This window comes from Salvelinus namaycush, chromosome 12 (assembly GCF_016432855.1).
Source record: "Salvelinus namaycush isolate Seneca chromosome 12, SaNama_1.0, whole genome shotgun sequence".
Lineage (NCBI taxonomy): Eukaryota > Metazoa > Chordata > Actinopteri > Salmoniformes > Salmonidae > Salvelinus > Salvelinus namaycush.
Window position 1 is genome coordinate 23,890,388 of NC_052318.1, and position 12,392 is coordinate 23,902,779.

General features: G+C 42.8%; 2 protein-coding genes across 4 annotated transcripts in view; one reads left to right on the forward strand and one right to left on the reverse strand.

Moving 5' to 3' along the window:
* Window positions 1–2,377: 2,377 nt before the first annotated feature.
* pex12 (peroxisomal biogenesis factor 12) lies at window positions 2,378–5,250 on the reverse strand. The gene is made up of 3 exons (XM_039005364.1): window positions 4,837–5,250; window positions 3,763–4,301; window positions 2,378–3,649 (listed from the first exon to the last, which is right to left on the reverse strand). Exons 1-3 carry the CDS (start codon window positions 4,957–4,959, stop codon window positions 3,259–3,261), a joined length of 1,053 nt encoding a protein of 350 aa, XP_038861292.1. The 5' UTR covers window positions 4,960–5,250; the 3' UTR covers window positions 2,378–3,258.
* A 75-nt stretch (window positions 5,251–5,325) lies between these two features.
* ap2b1 (adaptor related protein complex 2 subunit beta 1) overlaps window positions 5,326–12,392 on the forward strand; it is a 127,157-nt gene continuing 120,090 nt past the window's right edge. For 2 of the 3 annotated variants that reach the window (XM_039005365.1, XM_039005367.1), the window contains exons 1-7: window positions 5,333–5,455; window positions 6,100–6,154; window positions 6,459–6,564; window positions 7,103–7,238; window positions 7,356–7,601; window positions 7,864–8,054; window positions 8,355–8,576. In XM_039005365.1, coding sequence (XP_038861293.1) covers window positions 6,118–6,154; window positions 6,459–6,564; window positions 7,103–7,238; window positions 7,356–7,601; window positions 7,864–8,054; window positions 8,355–8,576 — 938 coding nt within the window. In that variant the 5' untranslated portion in view covers window positions 5,333–5,455; window positions 6,100–6,117. Of the gene's footprint in view, window positions 5,456–6,099; window positions 6,155–6,458; window positions 6,565–7,102; window positions 7,239–7,355; window positions 7,602–7,863; window positions 8,055–8,354; window positions 8,577–12,392 lie in introns of all 3 variants that reach the window. The other variant, XM_039005366.1, reaches the window with a different exon arrangement.

The following is a 12,392-nucleotide window of genomic DNA, read 5'->3' on the forward strand; positions in this document are numbered from 1 at the left end:
TGTACTGATATAAGTAGGGCACATGACATCCTGGCAACTTTAAAAACACTTTACAGTTGTTCACACACGTATCTGCTCTCTCATTGGCTAGAATGGTCCCACCTGATCTTGCCTCCTCCCGACTGCCTTCCATTTTTGAAGACATTTATTTTCATAGAGGCCACTTGAGTATCTGGTCAATATAATGGATAATCTGTGTGATGGGCTACATTCTCCTTAAAATGATATTACCATAGGGATTGTGATTGTCCACTCCTGGCTTGTTAAATTAAACAACATTTACAGCTGTTTAATCATTGCACTAATTTGTCAAGTAATGAATTGTCTCAAATGATAGCCAATAGAACACCAGGAAGGACAACGCTCCAACCCACTATTTCTTGTAGTTTATTACAACGTCTTTGTAGTAGCAATGGGGAGGAGACTAACTGGGTGTTTTTATTTTGACAAAGCTGCCAGTAGGTCTTGCTTCAACAATGGACAAGTGGTTAGATGTTTATCTTGTAAAATGTGTCTATAAACAGTTTATTTTACAGTAATGTCCAAAATCAAGTTCCTGGTTTTTATCCTAATGAGAAAACCAACAGGCATATAGAATCATCTTCTGAACCTATGCTAATGAAATGAAGAACATGCAACAATTTCAAAGATTTTACTAAATTACAGTTCATATGAGGAAATCAGTCAATTGAAAAATTCATTAGGCCGTAATCTATGGATTTCACGACTGGGAATACAGATACTGTACCGCCAAAATTAAAACCGCTAAAAAGATCATAGGGCGTCTTGCCAGAATTCTAACAAAATGAGCACAAGTAATAGAGAATTTCCATGGAGGCTGCTAGCTAAATATGCTAAAAAGTGCAAATTAAAATGAACTAATTGCAAAGACAGGCAAATCCAGCTCATAAAGTTATACATATATCATTAGGAGCTACCGAATGTAATTTTTGGTGAGTTTGGACATTTACAAGCGAATGTGAACGAGAGACATTGTGAAAAATAACAAAGTTTTGAGGCATACTTGTCTGAAGGAAGAAAGGTACTGGCTCTGAAGCAGCATGCCTACACCTGTGTCGAGTCTGGATTCGCTAGGGCAACGGGCCTGCCTGCTGTGCTTGAAGAAGATTGGGGAGGCGCAGAAGGGACGAAAACCCAAGGAAATCAAAAGATAGCAGTGGCAGGTGTATCGATAACTCATTCAAAGGGCTTTGACTTCTATAGCACGACATAAAGCTTACACAATATGATGCCCCGTCACCTTATTGAGTAATTTACTTAGATAACTAGCAAGTTAAACTTAGGGGTCACGTTACCGCAGAGAAAAATACAAAATGCATAAGAAGTCTCTTACTGCGTTTTGTAAACGCAGATCTAAAATGCTTCTTATTGTAATTTCTGCATCAGACTCCTTTTGTGCTTCAGTTGCACTTCTCCACTCGGATGAGAATTCACGAACGGGCATTCAATCAACAGACAGCACTCTGACAATGTGTAGCTACTTTTCTCGGTGTAGCTAGCCTACTTTTCTCAGGTAAAATGCAAGATTAACTTTAAGCAAAACATTAGGAAATGTAGCTGGCTACATTCTTTCTATGATTAAACATTGGAAATATGATGGCCATGCACCATTTTTTCAAAAAAGACTGCTTTTTCATTGTAAGCTAATTTACTTGTGTGGCTGCCAGCCAAATAGCTTTGTACTTCTGTTGTCATCTGATGAAAATGAATTTATTTTCTGTGTTGGAAAACCGTGTTGATCACTCGAAGCAAAAAACAATTAGGAAATAAAGCAGATCGTGTTCATTTCATCTGTCACATTATTTTACAAGTTGACTGCACGTATTTACTTAAAGTAGTTACAAATATTAACATTTATTGAACAACTTAAAATAGTGTCAACGTTATTGGCAGTACTGAAAAACCACCCCATGGCTATTTCCAAATGCCCTGTATAGCCCAAGCCTATTGGATGCACTGCCAAACTCTCAAAAATTATGTCGGAGGCAGCTTATGGTAGAAAAATGAACATTCAATTCTCTGGCAACAGCTCTGGTGGACATTTCTGCAGTCAGCACGCCAATTGCACGTTCCCTCAAAACTTGAGACATCTGTGGCATTGTTTTGTGTTGCAAAACTGTACATTTTAGAGCGGCCTTTTAATGTCCCCAACACACACCTGTGTAATGTTTATGCTGTTTTATCAACTTGATATACCACACCTATCAGGTGGATGCATTAACTTGGCAAAGGAGAAACACTCACTAACAGGGATGTAAACAAATGTGTGCACCAAATTTGAGAGAAATAAGCTTTTTGTGCACATGAAAAAATTCTGGGATCTTTTGTTTCAGCTCATGAACCATGGGATCAACACTTTACACGTTGTGTTTATATTTTGGTTCAGTATATATTTGTCCAGGCCTCAATTGTGCCTTGATTAGCACAATTCATTCTCGCTGTCAATAATTCTGTTATAATAGGAACTGCATTCACTGGTTAAATTAGTATTCAAACAGTCAAATGGTTGTTGCCATGTTAGAGATTTTTTTTTTCTTTTTTCAGCAGTCCTGCCTGCCAGCAGTAATCTTCTCTGATTGAGAGATTCAAGGGGCTATCATCATTAACATAGACGGAAAGCATTGAATATTTAAATTCATGCACTTAAAAATTAATTTTGTAACTTTCCCTCAGAAGCATTTAACTCCCACATCATATGAATTAATGCATCTACCTGATTTAAGGGACACATGAACAGTTGGTGTTAAATACAGTGTGTGAACAAACTTAAAATGTATAAGTTGATGGTTCAGATTACAGGATGCCAAGGTAACATTTCCATATTCTGTTCCTGTTAAAGCATAGTTCAGATTCAATTCAACCTGTGGACTATACTTTAATGGCTAGCTCAGAATGAGCTTTCCAAAAGTTGTTTATATATTATGGAGATCAGTCCTTTCGGGAGCCCACATAATTTATTGATAAATCCCATCATTGGATGTTTCGGTAGTTGGGTTTCCCAAGGGACTCCATAGGCCAGCATAGCTGACCTAAATTGTAAATATAGAAAAAAGTTGATATTGAGAAAAATATCTGCACTGGGCATTTAAACTATTATGACGGCTAGGGATATGTTAGTGCTTTAAATTATTTACAAATGGTCATAAGGGATATAGTCAACTAACATCAATTACAGTATAAATTGTCATTGTGACATGATTGTCAAAGTCCTTCATTGGAATGGAAATAAGATTCTCCCTAGCTCTCTGGTGAGTAAATCTTGATGAGATGCTGAAGTTCAGTGGGGTACCCAGTCATCGGACACCTCTGGTTGGCTTTGATGTAGACATAAATACAGCGGTAACAGAAGACAAAACCAGAGGTGGAGAGGACGGTATCATTGGTGCGGACCTTGCAGCAGAGTGGACATGCTTTGCTGTGTCTGGTCAGTGGTTGTTGGTTCTGGAGGTGGATGGGAGGGGGTGGTGTGGGGAGGGAGGTCAGGGTCTTGATGGTGCTCTGGTTCTCTGAGGAGTACCACCACTCGAGGAACTGCAGGAAAAACACTCCCAAGGAAAGACTAGTGGAGAGGGACAGAGCCACACCCCCCACCACTGTCGACGTCAGCCTCCGCAGCCTCTCACCAACACTGGGAAGGGAAGAAATAACAACTTACAGGGAAGTATGCTTATAGGCTAAATGCTTTTAAAAGTGATTGAACTCAGGGTCCCTTGAGACAGGATATCCCAATTTCATTCTTACCTTGAGCCGATGGCCGTGGAAGGTGAGGCTGGTTTGAGGTCCATATTTGTGATGTCATGTCCTGTGAGGTGAGCCAGCCTGACACCTGCCAGCCACAGAAATGGTGAGTGGGTCTTGGCTCGGCCAAACACATACAACAGCTGCTGGCAGAACACCCAGCTGTCCCAGCCCATGCTGACATAGGGGTAGGCTGCCAGGAAGGCCCTGTACATCCTCTGCAAGGGCGTCTGTGGCAGGCGGATGGAAAAATCGTCCTCATCCCTCTGCTTGGCCAGTACCTGTTCCAGCTTGGCCCTCAAGTAAGGAACGAGGGCAAGCAGGATCAGTGAGCACCAGTGGTGTTTCCCACGCAGACCCAGGTGAGCTGGCCGCTCGCGACCAGAAGCAGCCACGCGCTTTAGGCTGTAAAAGTTCTCAGAGAATGAGGCGCTAGTCCGTGACAGAAAATGGTGCTGCAGAAATACATCCAGAACACCGTGAATCTCGTCAAATCTCCGCCAGAGGAATCCGTAGCGAGAGGGGTTAGACTCAGCCAGAACCTGTGGTAATAGTTGAGAGAAGGAAGTTGCATTATATCAAACTTGAATCACACAGCAATGTCAGTGCAGCAAAGTCAGTATATGGACACCACATATTAAAAAGGCCATACAAGGTTGAATACAAACTATTTAACACATCAAGTGATCCAACATCATAATGCCAATTATGTAGTCTAGACGGATACCTTGATGGGCCAGCGTTCTCCTGCACAAATATGAGCATGTGTGCAGGATTTTGTTCCAGACGTTTCAAATAATCAACCGTTGTTGGATAAACATGGTTTATATAGTTTCTTCCTGGAGTGTATTTATTACGTATTACTTCGGAAACAATTAACCGTTTAAGAACGAAACGGGGAAGGACCTACCTGAATTTGTCCAATATAAACACGTTTTGTTGCGAAATGTTTACCGTTTGGAGTAAACTGATTCGGTTGCAAAACGAAAAGTTATGCAACAGACTCGGCGTAATAAATACACATCAGGTGTCTACAGATGTAGCAAAAATGACATGGGTGAGAAAATGTCGTCGAACCTTCACTGCGTGTCGCAAAGCGGGTCTGACTGCACCCATTAGGGAGTCCTGTGCCAAGACCTCGAATATCGACGGTCTGTCATCTGCAGCTGCAGTTGTCAAATGTGCACCACGTTCTGCCATGGCTGGTGACTTCAAACACGTTTGGCAAAAGGCTCAATTACCTAAATAGCTAGCCAAGTTAGCTACAGAGACTGCGAGTGAAGTTAGTTTGCTTAGTAGTACCACTTTATACTGCACAAGTTCAACAAATATAAATAGCTAGCTGCATCAATTTCCACTGATGAAAATGGGACAGACTAATCATAAAGACGCATACCTAGCTACCCTCATGTATTTAATTCAAACGTTACAAGCTGGTGTTCTGGTTTTCGTGTTTCTTTGAACGACCCCTTTCCCCTCTGTAAAGATAGTCCGGCTATTTCCGGTGGAAATGAACTCCGGTGTTACGCCTTTCTGGCTCCGACGCCCTTCACTCATTTTGTTTTTTCGGGAGTGCTGTCTTTCCACGGCTAGTTATCCCTTTGCGGTAATCAAGGAGGAAAAACATCTTTCAAATTGTGGAATAACGTCACTCACCCTAGTGACGTATTTTCTTATTGAAATTACCTAAAAACAAGTCTGTACCTTTCCATTTGTAATTTAGATGTTTTACGTTAATTCAATTCAATGGGCTTTACGTTAATGCTAACTAGCTATCTGAAAGTACCGAGGCCTCACATCCCTAGCCAGCTAATGATATAGCTTAATATGACAGATATTTTCCCTCCTCCACTGGTGTTAAGATAATGGGGTCAACTTGGCTCTGTTGTTAGTTTAAGCTTGTTGTATTTATAATAGCTAGTCTATTGACCAACCTGTTTTTTCTCTATTATAAAAGGCATTAAACTGCCTTCCTAACGTAGCTAACGTTAGCCGGTGAAAGTGATGCTGATTGCTGCTGTCGTGACATCCAGCTGTTGTTTGTCATTGAATGCTGTAATATTTGTGCTTTGGTTCTAATGTCTCATTGAACTGTATAAAACATATTTAGAATCCAAGATGAAAAATAACTATAGTTATTAGCAATGTGTCGTCGTAGCCTCTAGGCCAGGGGTGTCACGTCAAACACGCGTAGGGGTCCAATCCAGTCCGCAGGTGGTTTGAGTAAAAAAACAAAAACGTTTGAGTATTTTTTTATATATTTTTTATTACTACATCACTTAGGCCTGTTATATGTGTCCTGTCCTGTGTCCTCTAATGCTGGATATTTCCCTGTAACAGATTTGAAGAACATCTACAATGACTGACTCAAAATATTTTACAACAAATAAAAAAGGTAAGTCTTATCAACGATTCTTGGTATTGTCTTCTTCAATGACACATCACCCCCTTGATCAAGAGTGCACAACTATCATTAGGTTGGTGTGGATAATATTAAACAGTGCAACATAACTCTTGAGGGAAATAGATTGTCTCCTACTCTCCTCACAGACACAGAATGTATGAAATTACCACTAAAGGCTGAACTGTTCATGATAAAATTGACAACTGAACTAACAGCTCTACCAGTGTTGCTGGATGAGAGCATCATTCTGTTTTCACACTGGACTGTCACTAACGTTGCATGTATCCTGTTACAGGGGAGATCTTTGAGCTGAAGGCAGAGCTGAACAATGAGAAGAAAGAGAAGAGGAAGGAGGCAGTGAAGAAGGTCATTGCGGCTATGACTGTGGGCAAGGATGTCAGGTACAGTACACCTGATTACATCCTTTGACAGTTCTGTGTGTTGACCTATACATCCCACTGACATTGCCTAATGACTTCTGCTCTCCAAACATTGTTCAGCAATTACTTTTACTTTAACGTAAAAGAGACTGCCTACTTGTTTATAGTTAGCAAGTTATCTCTGATAATCTCTATTATTAAAGAGAGATCAAAATATTTGAATGAAAAACGTTCTGACTTGATATGTAGAGTTATACATTTAAGTCATTTAGCAGACGCTCTTATCCAGAGCGACTTACATTTAACCTTTATTTAACTAGGCAAGTCAGTTAAGAACAAATTCTTATTTTTCAATGACGGCCTAGGAACAGTGGGTTAACTGCCTTGTTCAGGGGCAGAACGACAGATTTGTACCTTGTCAGCTCGGGGATTTGAACTTGCAACCTTTCGGTTACTAGCCCAACGCTCTAACCACTAGGCTACCCTGCCTCTCTGTCAAAATATTGTGAGTTATAGTGATGAGCAAACATTGGTGATGTCCTATCCCTCTGTCCTTTAGCTCCCTCTTTCCAGATGTGGTGAACTGCATGCAGACTGACAACCTGGAGCTGAAAAAGCTGGTCTACCTGTACCTGATGAACTACGCCAAGAGCCAGCCCGACATGGCCATCATGGCTGTCAACAGCTTTGTCAAGGCAAGGCCTTTTATTTTTTTATACATGGTTTTCCACTTACATCGGCTTTTAACACAGCCTAGCCATTACAATACTGCACTTCCCTACCCATAGATATCTTACCTCTCTCTCCCTCAGGACTGTGAGGACCCTAACCCCCTGATCCGTGCCCTGGCCGTGCGCACCATGGGCTGCATCCGCGTGGACAAGATTACAGAGTACCTGTGTGAGCCGCTGAGGAAGTGTCTGAAGGACGAGGACCCATACGTGAGAAAGACAGCAGCAGTGTGCGTGGCAAAGCTCCACGACATCAACGCCCAGATGGTGGAGGACCAGGGTTTCCTGGACTCCCTCAGGGATCTCATTGCCGACTCCAACCCCATGGTAGGTTTGGCTGGCACTAGGACCCTAGGCACAGCCCAGACTATGTACATGTCAGGTGAAATTTTCGGACTTTTTATTTACTTATACACTTCCTTCTGGGGCCTGGGGTAATTTAAAAACAGCCTCCAAGACCTGTTTCAACAGAGTTAGTCATGATTCAAACTTTTTCTCCTATGAAAGGCTTTGCTCTACCATGCTAGACAAGACAAGACAGAGTACATCATGTTTTCCTAATCACTGGCCACTGTGTCTGGACCTCCAGGTGGTGGCCAACGCGGTGGCAGCTCTGTCTGAGATTAGTGAGTCCCACCCCAACAGCAACCTGCTGGACCTCAACCCACAGAACATCAACAAGCTGCTGACAGCCCTCAACGAGTGCACAGAGTGGGGCCAGATCTTCATCCTGGACTGCCTGTCCAACTACAACCCCAAAGACGAGCGCGAGGCCCAGAGGTACGTTCAGTTATCATTCTGAAGACTTTTAGGATTTTCAATTTTTTTCATAGAAACTAAACTGAACGCTGACTTAGTTGTCAGAGTAACATATTTGCAATACACATCCAAGTTTTTTTTTTTTTTTATGTGATAACTTTTGAATGTTAGTTGCTGGGTGTTGTGATAAATCTCCATAATAATTCCTGTGGACTAAAACTTTACCAGCTGCTGCGTTTGTGCATACATTCACCTATTTTGGTGTTGTCAACTTTTAATGACTTTGTAATAAACATGTCTGTCCTTCTCTTTCTCTCCCAGCATCTGCGAGCGGGTCACGCCCCGTCTCTCCCACGCCAACTCGGCGGTGGTGCTGTCGGCTGTCAAGGTGCTGATGAAGTTCCTGGAACTGCTGCCCAAGGAGTTGGACTACTACAACACCCTGCTGAAGAAGCTGTCCCCCCCGCTGGTCACCCTTCTCTCTGGGGAGCCAGAGGTCCAGTATGTGGCCCTCAGGAATATCAACCTCATCGTCCAGAAAAGGTCAGGGGGCAATTTGCTGATAAATACTTTATTGTAGGGCTGGGCGATTTTATGATTGCATCGTCTATCGACAATGATTGACAGCCATCGTCTATTGTGACGACATCGTGATGTCCAAACGATGTTGTAGCATATTTGAACTTGACTGCACCGCCGGAGTCTGGCATCACACAACAGTGCAGCGAGCACATGGCAGGGCGACAATGCCCAATGGCCCATTCCCTATTTGCCATATTTAGTATTTATTAGGATCCCCAATTAGCTGCTGCCGAGGCAACGGTTACTCTTCCTGGGGTCCAAACAGGAAACAACACAACAAATCAAATACATAATATACACTGCTCAAAAAAATAAAGGGAACACTTAAACAACACAATGTAACTCCAAGTCAATCACACTTCTATGAAATCAAACTGTCCACTTAGGAAGCAACACTGATTGACAATAAATTTCACATGCTGTTGTGCAAATGGAATAGACAAAAGGTGGAAATTATAGGCAATTAGTAAGACACCCCCAAAAAAGGAATGGTTCTGCAGGTGGTGACCACACACCACTTCTCAGTTCCTATGCTTCCTGGCTGATGTTTTGGTCACTTTTGAATGCTGGCGGTGCTTTCACTCTAGTGGTAGCATGAGACGGAGTCTACAACCCACACAAGTGGCTCAGGTAGTGCAGTTCATCCAGGATGGCACATCAATGCGAGCTGTGGCAAAAAGGTTTGCTGTGTCTGTCAGCGTAGTGTCCAGAGCATGGAGGCGCTACCAGGAGACAGGCCAGTACATCAGGAGACGTGGAGGAGGCCGTAGGAGGGCAACAACCCAGCAGCAGGACCGCTACCTCCGCCTTTGTGCAAGGAGGTGCACTGCCAGAGCCCTGCAAAATGACCTCCAGCAGGCCACAAATGTGCATGTGTCAGCATATGGTCTCACAAGGGGTCTGAGGATCTCATCTCGGTACCTAATGGCAGTCAGGCTACCTCTGGCGAGCACATGGAGGGCTGTGCGGCCCCACAAAGAAATGCCACCCCACACCATGATTGACCCACCGCCAAACCGGTCATGCTGGAGGATGTTGCAGGCAGCAGAACGTTCTCCACGGCGTCTCCAGACTCTGTCACGTCTGTCACATGTGCTCAGTGTGAACCTGCTTTCATCTGTGAAGAGCACAGGGCGCCAGTGGCGAATTTGCCAATCTTGGTGTTCTCTGGCAAATGCCAAACGTCCTACACGGTGCTGGGCTGTAAGCACAACCCCCACCTGTGGATGTCGGGCCCTCATACCACCCTCATGGAGTCTGTTTCTGACCGTTTGAGCAGACACATGCACATTTGTGGCCTGCTGGAGGTCATTTTGCAGGGCTCTGGCAGTGCACCTCCTTGCACAAAGGCGGAGGTAGCGGTCCTGCTGCAGGGTTGTTGCCCTCCTACGGCCTCCTCCACGTCTCCTGATGTACTGGCCTGTCTCCTGGTAGTGCCTCCATGCTCTGGACACTACGCTGACAGACACAACAAACCTTTTTGCCACAGCTCGCATTGATGTGCCATCCTGGATGAACTGCACTACCTGAGCCACTTGTGTGGGTTGTAGACTCCGTCTCATGCTACCACTAGAGTGAAAGCACCGCCAGCATTCAAAAGTGACCAAAACATCAGCCAGGAAGCATAGGAACTGAGAAGTGGTGTGTGGTCACCACCTGCAGAACCATTCCTTTTTGGGGGGTGTCTTACTAATTGCCTATAATTTCCACCTTTTGTCTATTCCATTTGCACAACAGCATGTGAAATTTATTGTCAATCAGTGTTGCTTCCTAAGTGGACAGTTTGATTTCACAGAAGTGTGATTGACTTGGAGTTACATTGTGTTGTTTAAGTGTTCCCTTTATTTTTTTGAGCAGTGTACATACATAGCACTACATTTACATTACAATTTAGCCATTCAGCAGGTGCTCCCATCCAGAGCAACCCACAGCTAATACATTCTTCTTAAGATAGCCAGACGAGACAACCACGTCACAGTCATATCCCAACTACGTATCACATACATAATGCAATGCAAATACAATACAAAATGCATAGAAATGTCTGTGTGTCTCTTCACAATCCCTGTTGTGCCGTGTTCTTTTATCTATTTAAAAAAAATCTGTTTTTATTGCTAGCTTGAGTTACCTGGAGTGGCAGAGAGTTCCATTTAGTCATGGCTCTATTTAATACTGTGTGTTTCCCAGCCTCTGTTCTGGACCTGGGGACTGTGAAGAGACCTCTGGTTGCATGTCTTGTGTTGTACCGATGAGTGTCCGAGCTATGTGCCAACTGCTTGAACAGACAGCTTGGTAGCTTCAACACATCAACACCTCACACAAAGACCAATAGTGATGCAGACAATCTCTCCTCAACTTTGAGCCAGGAGAGAATGACATGCATGTCATTGACATTAGCCCTCCGTGTACATCTAAGTGCAATACGTGCTGCTCTGTTTTGGACCGACTGCAATTTGTCTATGTCCTTCTTTGCCGCACCTGACCACACAACTGGACAGTAGTCCAGGTGAGACAAAACTAAGGCCTGTAGTACCTGTCTGATTGACTGAGATATCAAGAAAGTAGAGCAACGCCTTATCATGGACGACCTCTTCCCATTTTAGTAACCATTGAGTCTATATGTTTTGACCATGATAGCTTGCTATCTAGGGTGACACCCAGAAGTTTAGTCTCTTCAACTTGCTCAATAGGCACATATTCAATAATGGATCCAGATGAGGTTTAGGGTTGAGCAAGTGATTTTTCCCCAAATATTATGCTTTGAGTTTTCTTTTATATTTAGCACCAGCCTATTTCTAGTTACCCGTTCTAAAACTGACTGGAGCGCTATGTTAAGGGTGTCAGTTATTTATTTTACTGTTTCAGCCGACCTGTACTCTACTGAGTCATCAGTATACATAGACACACATGCTTTATTCAAGGTCAGTGGAAGGTCATTAGACTTGAAATATGCAGACAGGCAGATTAAAAGTAATACTTCTGACAGCCAACTTTCTAGCTCTGCCTACAACATCTGGACTTTCTAGCTCTGCCTACAACATCTGGACTTTCTAGCTCTGCCTACAACATCTGGACTTTCTAGCTCTGCCTACAACATCTGGACTTTCTAGCTCTGCCTACAACATCTGGACTTTCTAGCTCTGCCTACAACATCTGGACTTTCTAGCTCTGCCTACAACATCGGACTTTCTAGCTCTGCCTACAACATCTTGACTTTCTAGCTCTGCCTACAACATCTGGACTTTCTAGCTCTGCTTACAACATCTGGACTTTCTAGCATTCCCAGAAAGCATGGATTATTGAGTCATTATTAGTTTTACACTTAAGACATGACTCTGCCGTTGTGCTGTAGAATTAGTAAATGTTGTCTCTTGTATAATAAATTCTACACATTAGCATCAATTTTCGTTAACTGTAATTTTGTTAGTTATGCTCCAACTTTCCCTCCATCTTGTGCCAACATCAGTTCTTTTTAATAGTTAAAAAAAAATTCTAAGAGATTGTCAGTTGGATATGCTCTCTGCAATGTTTTGTATATCTTCCTTATCATATGAACATCAATTTCTGACTCATAAGATTCCCTAAATTTGCTCATCTTGTCAACAAACACGTTTATAAAGTGGTTGGCAATATCAAAGGGTTTGGTTATGATGAGGATGGAGCTGAGTTAGCATTTCTGCATAAAATGTAATTTAAGGTCCTCCAGAGCTTTTTACTATCTTTATATAATTTATCTTTGTTCCATAGCCTACATTTTCAGTACATATGTTGTAGTTA

Bases quoted from the DNA above. Each gene is read 5' to 3' on its own strand.
- pex12 (XM_039005364.1), bottom strand. From the start codon at position 4,959: ATGGCAGAACGTGGTGCACATTTGACAACTGCAGCTGCAGATGACAGA. The intron at 4,302-4,836 runs GTTCGACGACAT...CTATTACCACAG, and splicing joins CTTTGCGACACGCAGTGAAG to GTTCTGGCTGAGTCTAACCC. The intron at 3,650-3,762 runs GTAAGAATGAAA...TTCCCTTCCCAG, and splicing joins TCCACGGCCATCGGCTCAAG to TGTTGGTGAGAGGCTGCGGA.